Source organism: Anomaloglossus baeobatrachus, chromosome 7 (genome assembly GCF_048569485.1).
Source record: "Anomaloglossus baeobatrachus isolate aAnoBae1 chromosome 7, aAnoBae1.hap1, whole genome shotgun sequence".
Lineage (NCBI taxonomy): Eukaryota > Metazoa > Chordata > Amphibia > Anura > Aromobatidae > Anomaloglossus > Anomaloglossus baeobatrachus.
Genome location: NC_134359.1, coordinates 242,112,003 through 242,137,501, shown reverse-complemented (window position 1 = coordinate 242,137,501; position 25,499 = coordinate 242,112,003). Strand labels below are relative to the sequence as shown.

Genomic DNA, 25,499 nt, shown 5'->3' with positions numbered 1-25,499 from the left:
TCAATAAATATTTACTTTTATGTATCTAAATAAAGCACAGATGTACAGTAAATGACATGTATGGTGAACATTATATTTATTTATCACTGATCAATAAATATTTACTCTTATATATCTGTATCAGCACACATGTAATGCAGGAATAATACATATGATGAGAGAACATACAGTGCTGTACTTCTATAGTGCTCGGACCAGTCACTTATACATGTGTATATACAGGGCTGTACTTCTATAGTGCTCGGACGAGTCACTTATATATGTGTACATACAGTGCAGTACTTCTATAGTGCTCGGACCAGTCACTTATATATGTGTATATACAGTGCTGTACTTCTATAGTGCTCGGACCAGTCACTTATACATGTGTATATACAGGGCTGTACTTCTATAGTGCTCGGACGAGTCACTTATATATGTGTACATACAGTGCAGTACTTCTATAGTGCTCGGACCAGTCACTTATATATGTGTATATACAGTGCAGTACTTCTATAGTGCTTGGATGAGTCACTTATATATGGGTATATACAGGGCTGTACTTCTATAGGTCTGGGATCAGTCACTTATATATGTGTATATGCAGGGCTATACTTCTATAGTGCTCGGATCAGTCACTTATATATGGGTATATACAGGGCTGTACTTCTATAGTGCTCGGATCAGTCACTTATATATGTGTATATACAGGGCTATACTTCTATAATGCTCGGATCAGTCACTTATATATGTGTATATAGAGGGCTGTACTTCTATAGTGCTCGGATCAGTCACTTATATATGTGTATATACAGGGCTATACTTCTATAATGCTCGGATCAGTCACTTATATATGTGTATATAGAGGGCTGTACTTCTATAGTGCTCGGATCAGTCACTTATATATGTGTATATACAGTGCTGTACTTCTATAATGCTCGGATCAGTCACTTATATGTGTGTATATACAGGGCTGTACTTCTATAGTGCTCGGATCAGTCACTTATATATGTGTATATACAGGGCTGTACTTCTATAGTGCTCGGATCAGTCACTTATATATGTGTATATACAGGGCTGTACTTCTATAGTACTCGGACCAGTCACTTATATATGGGTATATACAGGGCTGTACTTCTATAGTGCTCGGATCAGTCACTTATATATGGGTATAGACAGGGCTGTACTTCTATAATACTCGGATCAGTCACTTATATATGGGTATATACAGGGCTGTACTTCTATAGTGCTCGGATCAGTCACTTATATATGTGTATATACAGTGCTGTACTTCTATAATGCTCGGATCAGTCACTTATATATGTTTATATACAGGGCTGTACTTCTATAATACTTGGATCAGTCACTTATATATGGGTATATACAGGGCTGTACTTCTATAATACTCGGATCAGTCACTTATATATGTGTATATACAGGGCTGTACTTCTATAATACTCGGATCAGTCACTTATATATGTGTATATACAGGGCTGTACTTCTATAATACTCGGATCAGTCACTTATATATGTGTATATACAGTGCTGTACTTCTATAGTGCTCGGACCAGTCACTTATATATGGGTATATACAGGGCTGTACTTCTATAGTGCTCGGATCAGTCACTTATATATGGGTATATACAGGGCTGTACTTCTATAATGCTCGGATCAGTCACTTATATATGTGTATATACAGGGCTGTACTTCTATAGTACTCGGACCAGTCACTTATATATGGGTATATACAGGGCTGTACTTCTATAGTGCTCGGATCAGTCACTTATATATGGGTATATACAGTGCTGTACTTCTATAATGCTCGGATCAGTCACTTATATATGTGTATATACAGGGCTGTACTTCTATAGTGCTCGGATCAGTCACTTATATATGTGTATATACAGGGCTGTACTTATATAAGTGACTGGTCCGAGCACTATAGAAGTACAGCCCTGTATATACCCATATATAAGTGACTGATCCAAGCATTATAGAAGTACAGCCCTGTATATACCCATATATAAGTGACTGATCCGAGCACTACAGAAGTACAGCCCTGTATATACCCATATATAAGTGACTGGTCCGAGCACTATAGATGGGTATATACAGGGCTGTACTTCTGTAGTGCTCGGATCAGTCACTTATATATGGGTATATACAGGGCTGTACTTCTATAATGCTTGGATCAGTCACTTATATATGTGTATATACAGGGCTGTACTTCTATAATACTCGGATCAGTCACTTATATATGTGTATATACAGTGCTGTACTTCTATAGTGCTCGGACCAGTCACTTATATATGGGTATATACAGGGCTGTACTTCTATAGTGCTCGGATCAGTCACTTATATATGTGTATATGCAGGGCTATACTTCTATAGTGCTCGGATCAGTCACTTATATATGGGTATATACAGGGCTGTACTTCTATAGTGCTCGGATCAGTCACTTATATATGTGTATTTACAGGGCTGTACTTCTATAATACTCGGATCAGTCACTTTTACATGTGTATATACAGGGCTATACTTCTATAATGCTCGGATCAGTCACTTATATATGTGTATATACAGGGCTATACTTCTATAATGCTCGGATCAGTCACTTATATATGTGTATATACAGGGCTGTACTTCTATAGTGCTCGGATCAGTCACTTATATATGTGTATATACAGTGCTGTACTTCTATAGTGCTCGGATCAGTCACTTATATATGTGTATATACAGGGCTGTACTTCCATAGTGCTCGGACCAGTCACTTATATATGGGTATATACAGGGCTGTACTTCTATAGTGCTCGGATCAGTCACTTATATATGGGTATATACAGGGCTGTACTTCTATAATACTCGAATCAGTCACTTATATATGTGTATATACAGGGCTGTACTTCTATAATACTCGGATCAGTCACTTATATATGTGTATATACAGGGCTGTACTTCTATAGTGCTCGGATCAGTCACTTATATATGTGTATATACAGGGCTGTACTTCTATAATACTTGGATCAGTCACTTATATATGGGTATATACAGGGCTGTACTTCTATAATACTCGGATCAGTCACTTATATATGTGTATATACAGGGCTGTACTTCTATAATACTCGGATCAGTCACTTATATATGTGTATATACAGTGCTGTACTTCTATAGTGCTCGTACCAGTCACTTATATATGGGTATATACAGGGCTGTACTTCTATAGTGCTCGGATCAGTCACTTATATATGGGTATATACAGGGCTGTACTTCTATAATGCTCGGATCAGTCACTTATATATGTGTATATACAGGGCTGTACTTCTATAGTACTCGGACCAGTCACTTATATATGGGTATATACAGGGCTGTACTTCTATAGTGCTCGGATCAGTCACTTATATATGGGTATAGACAGGGCTGTACTTCTATAATACTCGGATCAGTCACTTATATATGGGTATTTACAGGGCTGTACTTCTATAGTGCTCGGATCAGTCACTTATATATGTGTATATACAGTGCTGTACTTCTATAATGCTCGGATCAGTCACTTATATATGTGTATATACAGGGCTGTACTTCTATAGTGCTCGGATCAGTCACTTATATATGTGTATATACAGGGCTGTACTTCCATAGTGCTCGGACCAGTCACTTATATATGGGTATATACAGGGCTGTACTTCTATAGTGCTCGGATCAGTCACTTATATATGGGTATATACAGGGCTGTACTTCTATAATACTCGAATCAGTCACTTATATATGTGTATATACAGGGCTGTACTTCTATAATACTCGGATCAGTCACTTATATATGTGTATATACAGGGCTGTACTTCTATAGTGCTCGGATCAGTCACTTATATATGTGTATATACAGGGCTGTACTTCTATAGTACTCGGATCAGTCACTTATATATGTGTATATACAGTGCTGTACTTCTATAGTGCTCGGACCAGTCACTTATATATGGGTATATACAGGGCTGTACTTCTGTAGTGCTCGGATCAGTCACTTATATATGGGTATATACAGGGCTGTACTTCTATAGTGCTCGGATCAGTCACTTATATATGGGTATATACAGTGCTGTACTTCTATAATGCTCGGATCAGTCACTTATATATGTGTATATACAGGGCTGTACTTCTATAGTACTCGGATCAGTCACTTATATATGTGTATATACAGGGCTGTACTTCTATAGTGCTCGGACCAGTCACTTATATATGGGTATATACAGGGCTGTACTTCTGTAGTGCTCGGATCAGTCACTTATATATGGGTATATACAGGGCTGTACTTCTATAATGCTTGGATCAGTCACTTATATATGTGTATATACAGGGCTGTACTTCTATAATACTCGGATCAGTCACTTATATATGTGTATATACAGTGCTGTACTTCTATAGTGCTCGGACCAGTCACTTATATATGGGTATATACAGGGCTGTACTTCTATAGTGCTCGGATCAGTCACTTATATATGTGTATATGCAGGGCTATACTTCTATAGTGCTCGGATCAGTCACTTATATATGGGTATATACAGGGCTGTACTTCTATAGTGCTTGGATCAGTCACTTATATATGTGTATTTACAGGGCTGTACTTCTATAATACTCGGATCAGTCACTTTTACATGTGTATATACAGGGCTATACTTCTATAATGCTCGGATCAGTCACTTATATATGTGTATATACAGGGCTATACTTCTATAATGCTCGGATCAGTCACTTATATATGTCTATATACAGGGCTGTACTTCTATAGTGCTCGGATAAGTCACTTATATATGTGTATATACAGTGCTGTACTTCTATAGTGCTCGGATCAGTCACTTATATATGTGTATATACAGGGCTGTACTTCTATAGTGCTCGGATCAGTCACTTATATATGGGTATATACAGGGCTGTACTTCTATAGTGCTCGGATCAGTCACTTATATATGTGTATATACAGGGCTGTACTTCTATAATACTTGGATCAGTCACTTATATATGGGTATATACAGGGCTGTACTTCTATAATACTCGGATCAGTCACTTATATATGTGTATATACAGGGCTGTACTTCTATAATACTCGGATCAGTCACTTATATATGTGTATATACAGTGCTGTACTTCTATAGTGCTCGTACCAGTCACTTATATATGGGTATATACAGGGCTGTACTTCTCTAGTGCTCGGATCAGTCACTTATATCCTGTATGTATATATACAGGGCTGTACTTCTATAGTGCTCGGATCAGTCACTTATATGTGTGTATATACAGGGCTGTACTTCTATAGTGCTAGGATCAGTCACTTATATATGTGTATTTACAGGGCTGTACTTCTATAATACTCGGATCAGTCACTTATACATGTGTATATACAGGGCTGTACTTCTATAATACTCGGATCAGTCACTTATATATGTGTATATACAGGGCTGTACTTCTATAGTGCTTGGATCAGTCACTTATATGTGTGTATATACAGTGCAGTACTTCTATAGTGCTCGGATCAGTCACTTATACATGTGTATATACAGGGCTGTACTTCTATAATACTCGGATCAGTCACTTATATATGTGTATATACAGGGCTGTACTTCTATAGTGCTCGGATCAGTCACTTATATGTGTGTATATACAGGGCTGTACTTCTATAGTGCTCGGATCAGTCACTTTTATGTGTGTATATACAGGGCTGTACTTCTATAATGCTCGGATCAGTCACTTATACATGTGTATATACAGGACTGTACTTCTATAGTGCTCGGATCAGTCACTTATACATGTGTATATACAGGGCTGTACTTCTATAGTGCTCGGATCAGTCACTTATATGTGTGTATATACAGGGCTGTACTTCTATAGTGCTCGGATCAGTCACTTATATATGTGTATATACAGGGCTGTACTTCTATAGTGCTCGGATCAGTCACTTATATGTGTGTATGTACAGGGCTGTACTTCTATAGTGCTCGGATCAGTCACTTATACATGTGTATATACAGGACTGTACTTCTATAGTGCTCGGATCAGTCACTTATACATGTGTATATACAGGGCTGTACTTCTATAGTGCTCGGATCAGTCACTTATATGTGTGTATATACAGGGCTGTACTTCTATAGTGCTAGGATCAGTCACTTATATATGTGTATTTACAGGGCTGTACTTCTATAATACTCGGATCAGTCACTTATACATGTGTATATACAGGGCTGTACTTCTATAATACTCGGATCAGTCACTTATATATGTGTATATACAGGGCTGTACTTCTATAGTGCTTGGATCAGTCACTTATATGTGTGTATATACAGTGCAGTACTTCTATAGTGCTCGGATCAGTCACTTATACATGTGTATATACAGGGCTGTACTTCTATAATACTCGGATCAGTCACTTATATATGTGTATATACAGGGCTGTACTTCTATAGTGCTCGGATCAGTCACTTATATGTGTGTATATACAGGGCTGTACTTCTATAGTGCTCGGATCAGTCACTTTTATGTGTGTATATACAGTGCTGTACTTCTATAGTGCTCGGACCAGTCACTTATATATGTGTATATACAGGGCTGTACTTCTATAGTGCTCGGATCAGTCACTTATATATGTGTATATACAGGGCTGTACTTCTATAGTGCTCGGATCAGTCACTTATATATGGGTATATACAGGGCTGTACTTCTATAGTGCTCGGATCAGTCACTTATACATGTGTATATACAGGACTGTACTTCTATAGTGCTCGGATCAGTCACTTATACATGTGTATATACAGGGCTGTACTTCTATAGTGCTCGGATCAGTCACTTATATGTGTGTATATACAGGGCTGTACTTCTATAGTGCTAGGATCAGTCACTTATATATGTGTATTTACAGGGCTGTACTTCTATAATACTCGGATCAGTCACTTATACATGTGTATATACAGGGCTGTACTTCTATAATACTCGGATCAGTCACTTATATATGTGTATATACAGGGCTGTACTTCTATAGTGCTTGGATCAGTCACTTATATGTGTGTATATACAGTGCAGTACTTCTATAGTGCTCGGATCAGTCACTTATACATGTGTATATACAGGGCTGTACTTCTATAATACTCGGATCAGTCACTTATATATGTGTATATACAGGGCTGTACTTCTATAGTGCTCGGATCAGTCACTTATATGTGTGTATATACAGGGCTGTACTTCTATAGTGCTCGGATCAGTCACTTATATATGTGTATATACAGGGCTGTACTTCTATAGTGCTCGGATCAGTCACTTATATATGGGTATATACAGGGCTGTACTTCTATAGTGCTCGGATCAGTCACTTATACATGTGTATATACAGGACTGTACTTCTATAGTGCTCGGATCAGTCACTTATACATGTGTATATACAGGGCTGTACTTCTATAGTGCTCGGATCAGTCACTTATATGTGTGTATATACAGGGCTGTACTTCTATAGTGCTAGGATCAGTCACTTATATATGTGTATTTACAGGGCTGTACTTCTATAATACTCGGATCAGTCACTTATACATGTGTATATACAGGGCTGTACTTCTATAATACTCGGATCAGTCACTTATATATGTGTATATACAGGGCTGTACTTCTATAGTGCTCGGATCAGTCACTTATATGTGTGTATATACAGGGCTGTACTTCTATAGTGCTCGGATCAGTCACTTATATGTGTGTATATACAGGGCTGTACTTCTATAGTGCTTGGATCAGTCACTTATATGTGTGTATATACAGTGCAGTACTTCTATAGTGCTCGGATCAGTCACTTATACATGTGTATATACAGGGCTGTACTTCTATAATACTCGGATCAGTCACTTATATATGTGTATATACAGGGCTGTACTTCTATAGTGCTCGGATCAGTCACTTATATGTGTGTATATACAGGGCTGTACTTCTATAGTGCTCGGATCAGTCACTTATATGTGTGTATATACAGTGCTGTACTTCTATAGTGCTCGGACCAGTCACTTATATATGTGTATATACAGGGCTGTACTTCTATAATGCTCGGATTAGTCACTTATATATGTGTATATACAGGGCTGTACTTCTATAGTGCTCGGATCAGTCACTTATATGTGTATATATACAGGGCTGTACTTCTATAGTGCTCGGATCAGTCACTTATACATGTGTATATACAGGGCTGTACTTCTATAGTGCTCGGATTAGTCACTTATATATGTGTATATACAGGGCTGTACTTCTATAGTGCTCGGATCAGTCACTTATATGTGTATATATACAGGGCTGTACTTCTATAGTGCTCGGATCAGTCACTTATACATGTGTATATACAGGGCTGTACTTCTATAGTGCTCGGATTAGTCACTTATATATGTGTATATACAGGGCTGTACTTCTATAGTGCTCGGATCAGTCACTTATATGTGTATATATACAGGGCTGTACTTCTATAGTGCTCGGATCAGTCACTTATACATGTGTATATACAGTGCAGACCTCAGTCCACATCCCCTCTGCTCACATGCGATCCCCAGTCTTGTGCTGCCCCTGTGATCAGTGACATTACCTGTGGTGACAGCCCGGACTCCTTCTCCTCTAAGGTGCCAGCTATTTCTCTCTTCAGGAAACCATCAGATCCGAGAACTGCAGCCCATTCCTGTGAGGACGATCGCTGAGAAGGTGCAGACAGCCGATGTCACCGCTGATGTCACCGCCGATCACAGCTCTCCTCCTGTCCTCATGGCTTTCTGTTTCTCCAGGAAACCTTCTCTGAAGCTGTTCCCCTGGAGACAATCAGCAGCTACTGCCTCCTATAGAGGAATGTCCTGGCCCCAGAGATCACCTCCCAGTCATCACACCCAATAAGTGTGAAAAACGCAAGAAGATTTATTACAGGCTGTAAAAAAAGGTTAATAATAGAAAGTTTCACAAATAAGAGGTCCCCTATATCTGGAGTCATTAGGATAATTGCCCATAATCAGGCTTCCTCGAGTTCCAGACGCAGCGTCTTTCCTCTTGCGGAGACGCAGGAGAACGCAGTGTCCGTGCCCACGATCAGGGTTCAGGGGCTGCGGACTTTCACTGTGTTTTCTTGCTGAGAACACTCTTGTCTCCACAAGTTGTGGCTCAGGAACCCGCACCGCCGGTCAGTTTATGCTGCGTAGAAAAGAAACACAGTGGTCAGATTTCTATTAATCCCATTCAGTGTGCTTCTAATGTACAACACCGCGATTGGAAATATGCTGGGTCCAAAACGCTGCTAACACTGATCATGCGAATGTACGCCTAAAGTATTTGGATCAATACTGGGTCAGCTCCAGACTTATGTGGTGACAGACAGTGGCATAACTAGAGCCGGATGGGCCTGGTGCAAAGTTTGGGGCCTGCCCCCAACACTTGCATGTTGGTCAGATATATAGGCTCTGTAGCACTCTAACTCCTGTAAAGACATATAAGTTCCCCTCCCCTTCATTATGTAGTAATGTCCCCATCCTGTACTAAAGTCCCCCATCTAGGGCAACTTTCCAGTAAATATGTCCCCCATCCTGGTACATTGTCCCCATCCTGGTACACATGTTCCCCGTCCTGGTATATATGGTCCCCATCCTGAGCCCATCTTTGTATATATGGTACCCATGACAAGCCCATCCTGGTATATATGGTCTCCATCTTAGTATATATGGTCTTCATTATGGTATATATGGGCTCTTTCCTGGCATAAACAGCCCCCATTCTGTCTCTAACTAATAAAAACCCCTCTACTTTCATTCTCACGTCACACGGCGTCCTTTGTAGCCAGCGAGTAGTGGCCGGCAACTGACATCGGAGTGCTCGCCATGGCACATGATGTCACTCTCATGTGTCTCCAGTCTCAGTACTGCTGATGTTAGCTGCCTGCTAGCAGTTTGTATTGTAGTGTAGGGACTCGATGAGTCTCTGTGCTGCAATGCATTTCAGCTGGATGTGCACCCTCAGACGCACATTCAGCTGAAGCAGGCACTGGGATTGGCAGTCCCCCTGTACCCGTCACGGTCGCAACTTCTGCGATTGTCACACCCCTGGTGACAGAGTCCCCTCTTTGCTTTTGAGTTTTCATCCTCATCTTCCAAGAGCTGTACCTTTTTTTTTGAGTTTTTAGCCCATGGAGTTGTATAAGGGTATGTTTTTTTGCGGTACTATGGTTTTATATTACCTTCTGAACTCTTTTGGTGAGACAAAGTGATCAAAAATCACTGTACTGTTTCAATTTGTTTGTTTTTGTTTTGGCTTATAGAATAAATATTCAATTTTTATCAGTTCAGAAAGTTTACTCAGACAGCGACACCAAAAGAATTTACGCTGCAGGTAAAGGAAGGTGTGTGCACACGTCTTTATCAGACAAGCAAGTAAAGCTCCATGACCCACCCGAAAAGCGCTGAACATTACAAAGAAAGAACGTATACACTGAATGTAGGAACAACTTTCTGAGCGAATATTCAGGCTTGTTTCTTGTCAGCCGAATTGTCCTTTTGAATGACACCATTCATTTTTCACATGATGCAGTAAAAAAGTTCCAAATGTGAAATTCTGAAAAAACTGCAATTCTATTACTGTTTTGGTTTTTTTTTTACATTTATTTACCACGTTCACTATGCAATAAAAATCACCTGGCAATATGACTCTTCAGGTCAGTAGGATTAAAAAGATACCAAACATCTATATTTTTTTATTTAAAGGGGACCTGTCAGGTCAAAAAAGCGTTATAACCTACAAGCAGGAGTCTGTGTGAGCTAGTAACCCCTTCCTACCCATCCCTGTATTGTAATATTGTGTAATATGAAAGTAATAAAATATGTTTTATTACTTACATATTCCCTATGTAAATAGCACAGGTCTCTAGCCCCATAGGCGTTGCATCGCCCTGTGTGCGTTTGCATACTTTCCATGGTATCGCGCCCCTGTGGGCATGATACCATGGATTTACATGAGCAGCCTCACGTCTGCTCCTTCAGAATACCGCGCATGCGCACTTACCATTCTCGCCGCCTTCTCATCCGGGTGTTTACTTGCTGGGTTCAGATGCGCACTGTGCATGACAGGAACCGCAGGGGTCTTCTGAGCTTGTATAGTGCACGTCAGAAGCCGACATGTAAACACCAGGATGAGGCGGCGGCGAGAATGGGAAGCGCGCATGCGCGGGTTTCTGAAGGAGCAGACGTGAGGTCACTCATGTAAATCCATGGTATCACGCCCACAGAGGTGTGATACCATGGAATGTATGCAAACGCCCATTGGGCAATGCAACACCCATGGGGCTAGAGACCTGCTCATTTATATAGGGAATATGTAAGTAATAAAACGTATTTTATTACTTTCATTTTACACAATATTACAATAAAGGGATGGGTAGGAAGGGGTTACAAGCTCCTGCTTGTAGGTTATACACTTTTTTGACCTGACCGGTTCCCTTTGGCCTCTGCCACACGCACGTGAAAAAAGGGTACGTGTGACGATGTCCGTTTTTGGAGTCCGTTTTTCCTCTCCGTGTAGTGTCCGTGTGCATTACGTGTGTCCTACGTGTGTACGTGTGTGCGTTTTTCTGTGCATGTAATACGTCAGTGTGTGTTCCGTATGCTTTCCGTATCTTGTCCGTTTTTCACATCTTCATCAAATTAAGTTAATGATTATTTGTTGGGAATAATGAGACATAGGTGGATTTGATTAGCACATTCTTATAATTATCCACAATTAATTAACCTGTTGGTCTTTTTACTTGGATATCCAATGTGTTTGGATATATACTACAACCATGCCATTATCCACGGAGGCCTTAGTATTTTTATGTTGGATTTTGTAGGGTACCTTGGCCACCTGCAAGTATTTAATTTTGTAACAAACTTGATTTGAGCAACACGGACACGCACCGCACGGATAGCACACGGACATCATCCGTATCACATACGTGTCAACACTGACCAATAGGATGTAATGGGTCCATGGGTACGTGATCCCGGAGCAACACGGACATGTCAGCGCTTTTTCAAAACGGACACACGTATGCACGGAACGTACACACGCTCCATGGAAAAATACTGACGAGCGGCTTTTACTGGACTATTAGTCATCTCCCGTACAGACTTCTGAAGGACACGTACTCCGTACCCCTATTGTTCCGGCTACCGTGCATCTAGGCCCTCTGGAGGGGTGATCGGAAAGTCCCTGTATAGGGGTTCGCTCCTGGTTGCCTCTCTGGGGGAGTCCAGTGCTCGGTCCCGTGGATCCACCTCCAGGACGTTACAGCATTAAAAAATTAAGATAAACAAAAAAATTTGTGTTATTACTGAATATTATTCACTATTGAATATTAATTGATCATTTATCTCATTTCTCTTATTTGTATGTAATTTGTTACTATATAACATTCTAAGCCTCATTAGTATTTTTGTATGCAGTGTATTACTGTCGTGTTTTCTCAAAAATAAGACCCTGTCTTAAACTCTTTTTGTCCTGGAAAAAGCAGTAGGGCTTATTTTTGGGTGAGGCTTATTCTTGGGGAAACACAGTTGGAGTAAGGTAACCCCCCCTCCCCCCCAAAAAAAACAGACATCCCTTACCAGGAGAGTCATACTTACCAGACCCCAGACGTTTGCGCCGCTCCCAGGTCCTACTGCGATATTCAGCAGGCATCCCCTTCTTCTGGCCGACACACTCACATATATCAGATCATGCACAAATACATACACACACAAATCAGATCGCACACCTATGAGGACGCACACACAATCACACATTAGATCACACACACTCACCACATCCGGCAATACCGATTGCTTCTGGCCACCAGAAGAAGATGTGACACAGTGCAGTGGAACACAAGGACCTGTGGTGGAATGCATGGAGGATTTAGCAGTGGAATGCTTCGATGCGTTCCACCGCAGGTCCCCTATGCTTTCCACCACACTGCGTCCCAGATTCACTTGCAGGCCAGAAGCAATAGGTTTCGCCGGATGTGGCAAGTGTATGTGTGCGATCTGATGTGTGATCTGATGGGGGAATGTGTAATCTAATGTGTGATTGTGTGCGATCTGATATGTGTATGTGTGATCTGATGTGAGAGTTTACAATCTGATGAGTGTGTGTGTGTGTGTGTGCGCGATCTGACGTGTGATTGTGTGTCATCTGATGTGTGATTGTGTGTCATCTGATGTGTGTGTGTGTGATCTGATGTGTGTGTGTGATCTGATGTGGGAGTGTGTGATCTGATGTGTGATTGTGTGTGATCTGATGTGGGAGTGTGTGATCTGATGTGGGAGTGTGTGATCTGATGTGTGATTGTGTGTGATCTGATGTGTGATTGTGTGTGATCTCATGTGTGTGTGTGATCTGATGTGTGTGTGATCTGATGTGTGTGTGATCTGATGTGTGTGTGTGTGTGTGTGATCTGATGTGTGTGTGATCTCATGTGTGTGTGTGATCTGATGTGTGTGTGATCTGATGTGTGTGTGATCTGATGTGTGTGTGTGTGTGATCTGATGTGTGTGTATGATCTGATGTGTGATTGTGTGTGATCTGATGTGTGATTGTGTGTGATCTGATGTGGGAGTGTGTGATCTAATGTGTGATTGTGTGTGATCTGATGTGTGATTGTGTGTGATCTGATGTGTGATTGTGTGTGATCTGATGTGTGATTGTGTGCAATCTCATGTGTGTGCGATCTCATGTGTGTGTGTGATCTGATGTATGATTGTGTGCGATCTCATGTGTGTGTGTGATCTGATGTATGATTGTGTGCAATCTCATGTGTGTGTGTGTGATCTGATGTGGGAGTGTGCGACCTGATGTGTGTGCATTCCACCATTGGTCCTTGATTCGTTCTGTTGCAGGTCCTCCCGTTCGGTGTCTGGTGAGTATGATTGCGGGGTCTTCTGTCTTCTCTCTTTTGGGGTTGTCTGCTTTCTATAATGAAGTATCCTGCAGTGTTCTTCAACTTTTTTTTTTAGCTGCATGGACACTTCATTATTGAACCACGACTAGGGCTTATTTTTAAACCTTACACTGCAAATGCTGTAAAATTCCAGCTAGGTCTTATTTTTTGGAAAAACGAGGTATGTAGTGAAAATCTCATCCTGCTGGTTATGTCGCCTATGAATTGTTGTACAAAAAGAAGACAGTTGCACTCTGTAGTGTTAAGATTTGTGGAACAATGAATATGGGAACAAAGACATGCATTACTGCTATGTAAAAAACAAGAAAAAAGTGAGATACTTAGCACACAAAAATGGCCACTTTTATGTGAGCCCAACAGCCAACGGCAAGGTGACATCTTTTTCTTGGGTCCTTATCAAACTAACGTCTCTGTTTGGGTTAAAAAAAAGCCTACAATTTAAGGGCAAATAGGAACCAGCAAATGGAGAACTAAAATCACCTAAGGCCGGTTTCACACATCCGGTGTTTTGCCGGTTTGCCGGATTCGGCGCACGCCAGTACAGTGTATACAGTACAATGGCAGCGCCGCAACTTCCGGGTCACAAGTTCCGGTCACATGACAGCATGTGACCGGTGCTTGTCGCGCTGCCATTGTACTGTATACACTGTACTGACGTGCGCCGAATCCGGCAAACCGGCAAAACGCCGGATGTGTGAAACTAGCCTAAGGCTGAAGAGCAGGAGTGCTCAATCAGAAGGCATCACCTTGTAATCTAAGAAACAGACTGATGGCACACCCTACCTTTCTAATGTGAACAGGGGCACACTGACCATGATACATAGTAACAAAAAGGAGACAGTTGCACTCTGTAGAGCTATAATGTATCTGACAATGAATATAGGAATAGACATGCATTACTGCCATGAAAAAGCGTAAGCATTGAGATACTTAGCACACGAAAATGGCCAGATTCATGTGAGCCCAGCAGCCTATGAATTGTGTGACCTTTTATATTTTGGGCTTTGTTGTCCTCTGAAATGACTGTTTTTCTAATTCTGGATCCCCGCCTTACCCATATTTACTCTACATGATGCTTTAAATACATATATAAGTATCACATATTAATCTGCAGCCGAGGACATTCATTTACTGAAAGGGAACACCCCCTGTAAAGGGTTAATGCCGTGCTCTGGTTACAGGGGTCCCCTAACCCTCAGGACACCCCTTATAATTTTTGCAGCACTTTGTACAAGGCACAAGCTGCACTCCAGGGGCCACTTATGAGGGCCTCCATGTAGGTCTCCTTATGAGAAGTGCTGATCTATGGGGCAAGACACAGTACTGGCTTCACAGGGAGTCAGTGTTTATGGGAGGGCACGTCTGATGATAACCTGTACACTGCGGCACTTTCTGGGTGACCCTGCTTAGCCTCGGTTCACATGTGCGTTGTTATTGCCGCAGGTTATGGAGTTGCTGGTTGAGCAGTTCTCCTCACTCCAGGGAGCAGTCACGTGTCACAGCCACTCCTCTCCCCTCAGAAGCCCGCTGTGCGGTCACGTGATGATGCACCTCGCTCGCTTCTCCTAACTCCTCCCCCTCCTGTGTGCAACACCTGGACTAAGACGCGCCCCCTTTATACCTCCCAACCAATCACACTTCTCCCGGATACGCAGACCCTCCTCACCGATTGTCATGGTAACCATGGTGTGAGGAGGGGGAGCGGAGGTCGGGAGGGGCTGTGTAGTCCCGCCCAGGGCGGCACAAGTGGAGGAGTCCGGAGAAGAACGAGTGACTGAATGGAGCCCGGGATGGACACCGAGGCTGATAACGGTAGGTGACCGGTGTGTAGTGACTCACACGCGCTCTGTGACGTCACGAGGTGTATGAGTGACGTAGTGTAGAAGCGGCCATCTGCCTGTGCCGGGACATGAGGGAGGGTCCGAAAACTTCGCAGATGACTTGCGCCATTTACATCAGACTTTAGCGCAGTGTACACTGGAGGAATGCATTACTGACCTGCGGGGTGCACTGAAGGAGCGTCTCCGGGGTTATGGGGCCGTGTCAAGTACTTTTATGGGGTCTGCGTCCCTGGGATTAAAGGGGCGGCGTCTGGGGGTCACAGGGGCTGTGAACGGGGTTAAAGGAAACCTTGTCTGGGATTACGGGGAGCCCTGGCTGGGCTTTCATGGGTTGGGTGTTAAGGGGGGCGCGTCTGGGGTTCTGTGGGCTGGGGTTACGGGGGTCGCATCTGGGGTTATGGGGGCTGTGACTCAGGTTTCGGGGTCTGCGGTTATGTGGGCTGGGATTACGGGGGTCGGCGTCTAGGGTTATGTGGGCTGGGGTTACGGGGGTCGGCGTCTAGGGTTACGGGGGTCGGCGTCTAGGGTTACGTGGGCTGGGGTTACGGGGGTCGGCGTCTAGGGTTACGTGGGCTGGGGTTACGGGGGTCGGCGTCTAGGGTTACGTGGGCTGGGGTTACGGGGGTCGGCGTCTAGGGTTACGTGGGCTGGGGTTACGGGGGTCGGCGTCTAGGGTTACGTGGGCTGGGGTTACGGGGGTCGGCGTCTAGGGTTACGTGGGCTGGGGTTACGGGGGTCGGCGTCTAGGGTTACGGGGGTCGGCGTCTAGGGTTACATGGGCTGGGGTTACGGGGGTCGGCGTCTGGGGTTACGGGGGTCGGCGTCTGGGGTTACGTGGGCTGGGGTTACGGGGGTCGGCGTCTGGGGTTACGTGGGCTGGGGTTACGGGGGTCGGCGTCTGGGGTTACGGGGGTCGGCGTCTGGGGTTACGTGGGCTGGGGTTACGGGGGTCGGCGTCTGGGGTTACGTGGGCTGGGGTTACGGGGGTCGGCGTCTAGGGCTACGTGGGCTGGGGTTACGGGGGCCGGCGTCTGGGGTTACGTGGGCTGGGGTTACGGGGTCGGCGTCTAGGGTTACGTGGGCTGGGGTTACGGGGGTCGGCGTCTAGGGTTACGTGGGCTGGGGTTACGGGGGTCGGCGTCTGGGGTTACGTGGGCTGGGGTTACGGGGGTCGGCGTCTGGGGTTACGTGGGCTGGGGTTACGGGGGTCGGCGTCTGGGGTTACGTGGGCTGGGGTTACGGGGGTCGGCGTCTAGGGTTACGTGGGCTGGGGTTACGGGGGTCGGCGTCTAGGGTTATGTGGGCTGGGGTTACGGGGGTCGGCGTCTGGGGTTACGTGGGCTGGGGTTACGGGGGTCGGCGTCTAGGGTTACGTGGGCTGGGGTTACGGGGGTCGGCGTCTAGGGTTATGTGGGCTGGGGTTACGGGGGTCGGCGTCGGGTAAAAAGTTGCAAAACAAAACTATTGCTGTAATCGTACTGACCTGAAGAATAAAGCTTTATTAACACTTTTTTACCAAACAGTGAACAGAGGAGAACCCCACACACACACACACACGCACGCTACGTATGCCTGCATTGCTCTTTCATGTTCATTCTGCCTCCCAAAAAATCACAATATAAAAACGTTCCGAAAATGTGATGTGCCCAAAAATGTTACCAATAGAAAGGTCAACTCGTGCTGCAAAAAACAAGCCCTCACATGAAATCTAGAAAAATGATTAGAGATGGGCGATTAACTATTTGTGTCCCGATTAATTCTAACGAGTTCAAAATACTATTCTGGTATTCATCGTGAATAATGAACCTACTGCAAGTCAATGGGGAAGCCAGGTATTTTTCTTGTGACGAATACTGGAATAGTACTCTGTATTCGGTAAGCATTATCTGAACACGAATAGCTACTATTTGCCCATCACCCATAATTATACAGTGGGTACGAAAAGTATTCAGACCCCTTTAAATTTTTCACTTTGTTTCATTGCAGATATTTGGTAAATTCAAAAAAGTTCTTTTTTTTCTCATTAATGTACACTCTGCTCCCCATCCCCCATCGTGACAGAAATGTAATGTAGAAATTTTTGCAAATTTACTAAACAAGAAAACCTGAAATATCACATGGTCATAAGTATTCAGAACCTTTGCATAGTGTTGAGTAGAAGCATCCTCCGTTTTGAGCCAGTACAGCCATGAGTCGTCTTGGGAATGATGCATCAAGTTTTCCACCCCTGGATTTGGGGATCCTCTGCCATTCTTCTTTGCAGATCCTCTCCAGTTCCGTCAGGTTGGATGCTGAACGTTGGTGGCCATTATCAGGTCTCTCCAGAAATGCTCAATTGGGTTTAGGTCAAGGCTCTGGCTGGGTTGATCAAGAATGGTCACAGAGTTGTTCTGAAGCCACTTCCTTTGTTATTTGAGCTGCGCGCTTAGGGTCACTGTCTTGTTGGAAGGTGAACCTTCGGCCAAGTCTGAGGTCCTGAGCATTGTGGAAGAGGTTTTCTTCCAGGATATTTCTGTACTTGGCCACATTCATCTTTCCTTCAATTGCAACAAGTCGTCCTGTCCCTGCAGCTGAAAAACACCCCCATAGCATGATTCTGCCACCACCATGTTTCACTGTTGGGATTGTATTTGGCAGGTGATGAGCAGTGCCTGGTTTTCTCCACACATACCACTTAGAATTATCACCAAAAAGTTCTATCTTCATCCCATAAGACCAGAAAATCTTATTTCTCATAGTCTGGGAGTCCTTCATGTGTTTTTTTGCAAACTATGTGGGCTTTGCACTGTGTCTTGCACTGAGGAGAGGCTTCCGTCAGGCCACTCTGCCATAAAGGCCCGACTGGTGGAGGGCTGCAGTGATAGTTGACTTTGTGGAACTTTCTCCCATCTCCCTACTGCATCTCTGGAGCTCAGTCACAGTGATCTTGCAGTTCTTCTTTACCTCCCTCACCAAGGGTCTTCTCCCACGATTGCTCTGTTTGGCTGGACAGCCAGATATAGGAAGGGGTCTGGTGGTCCCAAATATCTTCCATTTAAGCATTATGGAGGCCACTGTGCTTATAGGAACCATGAGTACTGCAGAAATTCTTTTGTAACTTTGGCCAGATCTGTGCCTTGCCACAATTCTGTCTCTGAGCTCCTTGGGCAGTTCCTTTGACCTCATGATTCTTATTTTGGTCTGACATGCACTGTGAGCTGTGAGGTCTTATATAGACAGGTGTGCACCTTTCCAAATCAAGTCTTATCAGTTTCACTAAACACAGCTGGACTCCAATGAAGGAGTAGAACCATCTCAAGGAGGATCACAAGGAAATGGACAGCATGTGACGCAAATATGAGTGTCTGAGCAAAGGGTCTGAATACTTATGACCAGGGCTGTGGAGTCGGAGTCGGAGTCGTGGAGTCGGAGTCGGAGTCGGAGCTCATTTTGGTGGAGTCGGAGTCGGAGTCGGTATAAAATGCACCGACTCCCAGGGCTGTGGAGTCGGTAAGCCAAACCTTCGACTCCGACTCCGACTCCTCAAATTCTCTTGCACCGACTCCGACTCCGGCTCCGACTCCGACTCCGACTCCGGCTCCGACTCCGGCTCCGACTCCTACATATATTGCTTATAGTTAGGTGAAAAATTTATTGTAGTACATGAATATGTGTATGTGAACATTAGACATTTAATAATTTTTATGATACAATAATCAAGATATTTGGATAGAAAAGTATCAGCAGTGAGAAAGGGAATAATACATAACTTTTATTAGAATTATTAGAAAAATTGCGTAGTGCTGCAATTTATAAATTAATTTTTTGTGCAAAAAAATGAAACAATACTCATGTCCAAGAGGACCAACAAAGATAGCGTTGGAGCCCCCCCGGTGGTGTCCGTCAATGATAGACCATAATCACCAGATGGACATTGAGGGGCTTCGACGCCAAATCAGTGTCCAAGATTCATAGACACTGTGAATTGATGACTACTATGAGCCGGATAAATGGGGCAACAACCTATAATCCTATTAGTCAGGTTAGGGTCATGGGAGGATATATTCCAGTGGGAACCAAGCCCCCCAATAGGACTCACCAATGTAATATACAGTATGGGGTTACTAAATCCCCCCAAAAACAAGCTTTTCATACATGTAAACACCAATTACCAACCATAACCTAACAGAAATCTAACAAAAATCCATCCAAGATCACAGTGGTGTTTCTTGGATTTAATTCAGAGTATAATCACGGCAGTAAACATATAGGTATAATTATTGCCTCTTGCTTATAATGACCGGCTCATTTATACATCATGCAATTATAAATAGAGAAATGGAATGGTCTCACCCAGTTGTAGGTGCAGGTCAGTAGTTAGAAGGGGGTCATCAGGATAGATGAATCGGGTGGCTGTCCATGGCCGGGCAGGAGCTCTCTCCCTGGCAGGAACTAGCTGAACCCTCAAGCCCCATTAGCTCCAGCCCTTACAAGGACCGTCCCAAACTGACCCTGATTAAATTAGCCCTAAAGATTAATCACCATGGAACCTCCCGACGCGTTTCCTCCGCCAGGATTCATCAGGGGAGATACTGTAGGTGAAGGGCTCAAGATGCAGGTATAGCGACCCCAACATACAAGTGGTCAGACTCTAGGGTCTGACCACTTGTATGTTGGGGTCGCTATACCTGCATCTTGAGCATGATGTATAAATGAGCCGGTCATTATAAGCAAGAGGCAATAATTATACCTATATGTTTACTGCCGTGATTATACTCTGAATTAAATCCAAGAAACACCACTGTGATCTTGGATGGATTTTTGTTAGATTTCTGTTAGGTTATGGTTGGTAATTGGTGTTTACATGTATGAAAAGCTTGTTTTTGGGGGGATTTAGTAACCCCATACTGTATATTACATTGGTGAGTCCTATTGGGGGGCTTGGTTCCCACTGGAATATATCCTCCCATGACCCTAACCTGACTAATAGGATTATAGGTTGTTGCCCCATTTATCCGGCTCATAGTAGTCATCAATTCACAGTGTCTATGAATCTTGGACACTGATTTGGCGTCGAAGCCCCTCAATGTCCATCTGGTGATTATGGTCTATCATTGACGGACACCACCGGGGGGGCTCCAACGCTATCTTTGTTGGTCCTCTTGGACATGAGTATTGTTTCATTTTTTTGCACAAAAAATTAATTTATAAATTGCAGCACTACGCAATTTTTCTAATAATTCTAATAAAAGTTATGTATTATTCCCTTTCTCACTGCTGATACTTATCTTAATTTTGAGAGGTAATTTGGGAACGGCTTCTCATCACCTGTTTCTATACTGCTGGTATTTGATATTTGGATAGAACATAAAATATATTTATTGGATACAACTTTAGAACACAAAAAACTGTAATAAATTGTAAATATGTAATACACTATGTAATATACAGTAGATTACATATATATCTTGTGTGTGTATATACACTGTGTATATATATATAATATTACATATTTACAATTTATTAGTTTTTTGTGTTCTAAAGTTGTATCCAATAAATATTTTATGTTCTATCCAAATATCTTGATTATTGTATCATAAAAACAATTAAATGTCTGATGTTCACATTATACTACAATAAATTTTTCACTTAAATATAAGCATTATACTAAATGTTATTATTTAGTAAAATATTCAGCACATTCTGCATTGCACTCCTGTCCCCAATTTATTATATATTTTAGGAGTCGGAGTCGGTGCATTTTATACCGACTCCAACTCCGACTCCACCAAAATGAGCTCCGACTCCGACTCCACGACTCCGACTCCGACTCCACAGCCCTGCTCAAAAGTAGCTTTTAGCCACATTATGGGGTATTGGTATACTCAGGAGAAATTGCATATTAAATTGTATCTTGTATCTTTCGTTTTCTCCCATTACTCCTTTTTAAAATTAAAAACTTGGGGTCAAAGCAACATTTTATTAGAAAACATGACAATTTTACATTTACTCAGCCCCATGTTATACAATTTTGTGACTTGCCTGAGGGTTAAAAATGCTCACTAAATCCCTAGATGAATTGCTTTAGAGGTGTAGTTTCCAAAATGTCACTTGTGGGGGTTCTGCTGTTTTTCCACATCAGGGATGTTCAAATGTGAATAGGTATCTGCAATGTATTCCACCCAAAACAGCGCTGCAAAATTTAAATTGCACTCCTTCCTTTCTGAGCCCTGCCGTGCACCCAAACAGCAGCTTTCCCCCGCATATGGGGTATGCCTGTATTCAGGATAAATTGCGCAACACATTGTATGGTTCATTTTCTCCGGTTACCCTTGTGAAAATAAAAAAAAATAGGGTATAAAGCTACATTTTTGTGGGAAAAATTAGAATATTCTTTGAGGCACCCATGGGTTCAAGGTGGTCATCGCACATCTAGAAAAATTCCCTGTGGGGTTTAGTTTCCAAAATGGGGTCACTTGTGGGGTGGGGGGGGGTTGCTGTTTAGATACATCAGGGGCTCTGCAATCGCCACATGGCATCCAGTATCCCAGATAATTTTGCATTCAAAAGGTCAAATGGTGCTCCTGCCGTGCCCCCAAACAGTAGTGTTCCACCACGTATGGGGTATCAGTGTACTGAGGAGAAATTACACAGCAACTTGTGTGGTGCTATTTTCCTATTACCCTTGTGAAAATAAAATAAAGGTTTCCGCCGCTCAAAAAAAGTTACATGCAGTGTTCCTTCCACCCGACGCAGCGTCAAAATAACGACGCTGCGTCGTCCAGCGGATGCAACGCTGACACTTGCGTTACAGTGCGTCGTCCATACAAGTCTATGGAGAATAGCGCAGTGCGTTAACGGACTGCGCTATTCCCCATGGTGACGGAGTCCGCTGAACGCAAGTGTGAAAGTACCCTTATTGGAAAAATGAGACATTGCTGATAAACTTTAACCCTAAAACTTTCTAACAAAAAAAGTTTCAAAAATAAAGTGTATGGAAAGCTGATTATTGGAATAGCAAAGGAAAAGTCATGAAATGCAGATTACCAAACCTAGTGAGAAAAAGATAATGATCCATAGGCTATAGACAAGGAGCGGAGCACAAAGAGAGGAAATAATTCTGGGAGCTTCTACAGGAAAGAATGTGAAGACAACACCATCCTGAATTTACACAGAGCTCGAATCCAGCCTGTGCTCCCACAAAAGAGGCTGTAAACTGCATATGAGAGGGGCCTGAAAATGATTGAGGAAAGAAGATTGCAGACTGAAAGTTAGTGGTTGCTGTAACATACCGTATTTTTCGTTTTATGAGACGCACCCCAAATTTAGACATAAAAAATGGTAAAAAAAAACCAAAAGGGTGTCTGTCTTATGAATGTTGTCTTACCAGAGGGGGGCAGCAGTGGTGGTGGTAAAGCGGAGGCAGAGGTTGTGCTGGTGGCAGCGGCGGCGACGGGTCAGTGGTGGCAGCGGCGGTGACGGGTCAGTGGTGGTAAAGCGGAGGCAGAGATTTTGCTGGTGGTGGCAGCGGCAGTCAATGGTGGCAGCAACAAGTCAGTGGTGGCGGCGACGGGTCAGTTGCGCAGCAGGCTGGTGTGGTGAGTGTCCCAGTCTGTCCGCAGTCCCGGGTTCAAGTAATGGCACCCGGAGCGGCGCATGCGCAGATGGAGCTCTCATTCAAGAGCTCCATCTGTGCAAGCGCTGACTCCCGGAGCCATCATTTGACACCGGGACCGCAGACACACTGGGACACCCACCGCACAGCCACCGCAGTCCACCCAGTCGCCCGCCCCCCCCCGCACAGAGAAGCAGTTGGCCACCGGGACAGAGAGGCAGCCAGCACCGTCAGGCAGCAGACACACAGCCACAGGCACCCGGCCGCCTGTACACAGAGCCGTACTGACAGCCCCCCAGTAAGCTACATTCGGATTTTAAGACGCACGCCTCATTTTCCTCCCAAATGTTTGGGAGGAAAAGTGCATCTTATAATCTGAAAAATATGGTAAGTCAAAATTAGTTTCTATAGCTTATACCTGAAAATATCTCATTGAGGTCCTTTTGACCGAAAGTTTGTAACTTTACCGGTCCTTTTCAGCTGATTTATGGCCACAGACCACATCAAAGTTGAGCTGAACTTAAATAAGAGCTGATCTGCAGTACCAGACATCAGCTATTACAGAGAATCAGTCATCAGGTTATTATCTATTCTGAGAGCAACAAGATGTGGGGACAGAGGCTCTGATTCCAGCAATGTGTCACTTACTGGGCTGCTTGCTACAGTTCTTATAAAATCACTGTTCTACCATAAGTAGATTATCACTGGTACTAGTAAACCTGCTTTCATCTAGTCCTCCATAGTCATGAGCTCTGTATAACCCCATCCTCAAAACTGGCAGCTTTCTGCCTATGCACAGTGTACACAGAATCCTGCCAATTAGTGTTGTGGGTGGGATTATACAGAGCTCAGCATTCAGATATCTGGGAGATTATCTACAGCAGTGATTATCACTGGAATCAGGGTCTCTGCTCGCATATCATTTTTATCTCTGACGGGATAGCAAAAACCTAGTGAAAGGTTCCCTTTAAAGGGAATCTGTCACTACTATGACCTTTTAAAACTTTAAGGCTGTGTGCCCATGCTTCTTTTTTGCTGCATTTTTTATTTATTTATTTTTTTTGTTGTAGATTTTAATCAATACTGCAAAGAAAAACCCATCCCAGCAAAGTGTATGAGAATCCTGACTTGCTAAGCATGCAGATTTTGGTGCAGAGAACATCTGCAGTATGTCAATTCAGCGTTTTCTCCTGCGGATATAATCCTCTGCAGTGCTCGAGCTCGCTCACTACAATGGGTTACATCTGTCAGTGCTGCACTAGCAACCCTGACACTTGGCCTCACACACCATGCATCCGGCATGGTGTGTGTGTGGCTCTCCGTAGCTCAGTAACTTGCGGTTGTCATGGTGATCACCCAAGGTTGCCATGGCAGCGATCAGGTCCTTGGACCCGATCACCAGTGAGAGATAAGCGATCCTTTCCCTGCCTCCTGAATGCTGCAATCACATTGATTGAAACTACTGGGAGCGGCGCGGGCACCACTCTGGGTAGGTTAGAACCAGATCCTGGCTGTGACATCACCCGGTGACCGCGGGGGTACAGCGCGTTTGCCATAACTAAAGAAAGCATGAAAAACGAATAGGCAAACACCTGGAAAAAACATGATTTTCTGCTGCGTTTTTCCTGCCAAAACATACAGATTTGTGTGCGGAAAATCTGCACACACATCCGCTATGTACACATACCCTTAATATGGGCGTATGTCTCTGGAGGCGGAGTTATCTCCCAGGCAGCATCCGCCCCATAGCCTGGAAGACCTCATTTACATAAAGTGATAAAAGATGATATTTCCACAACAAAGCATCTGCTATGAGACATACAGGTAGGGCCCTTTCCAGCATTCTATTATCTGTATGCCTATATTAACAGTTTATAAAGGTCAAAGTGGTGACAAATTCCCTTTAACAGTTGACCGAGCCATGCTGATCAAATTGTTCCTACTCCACCACCGCTGAGAACAGACGGTTATTGGGGGTCCTGGGAGTTGAGGTCTCACCAATTCCATATAGAAGACCTGTTCTAAGTATCGATCATATCATAGCAGTGATATGCCCCTTTTAAGTCATCATTGTATACAGTTTTAAAATAAATGTGAAAATTTTAATATTTCACATTCACAGTGGAGAAACGGC

General features: G+C 43.4%; 2 protein-coding genes across 3 annotated transcripts in view; one reads left to right on the top strand and one right to left on the bottom strand.

The window, feature by feature from the left end:
* The window catches only part of TMC5 (transmembrane channel like 5), a 203,667-nt gene extending 194,857 nt beyond the window's left edge, over window positions 1-8,810 (bottom strand). For both annotated transcript variants that reach the window (XM_075319132.1, XM_075319133.1), the window contains exon 1: window positions 8,573-8,810. The gene's annotated coding sequence lies outside the window, so the exon portion shown is untranslated. The remainder of the gene's footprint in view (window positions 1-8,572) is intronic.
* A 6,702-nt stretch (window positions 8,811-15,512) lies between these two features.
* TMC7 (transmembrane channel like 7) overlaps window positions 15,513-25,499 on the top strand; it is a 105,827-nt gene continuing 95,840 nt past the window's right edge. Inside the window, exon 1 of the mRNA XM_075317984.1 lies at window positions 15,513-15,742. Coding sequence (XP_075174099.1) covers window positions 15,709-15,742 — 34 coding nt within the window. The 5' untranslated portion in view covers window positions 15,513-15,708. The remainder of the gene's footprint in view (window positions 15,743-25,499) is intronic.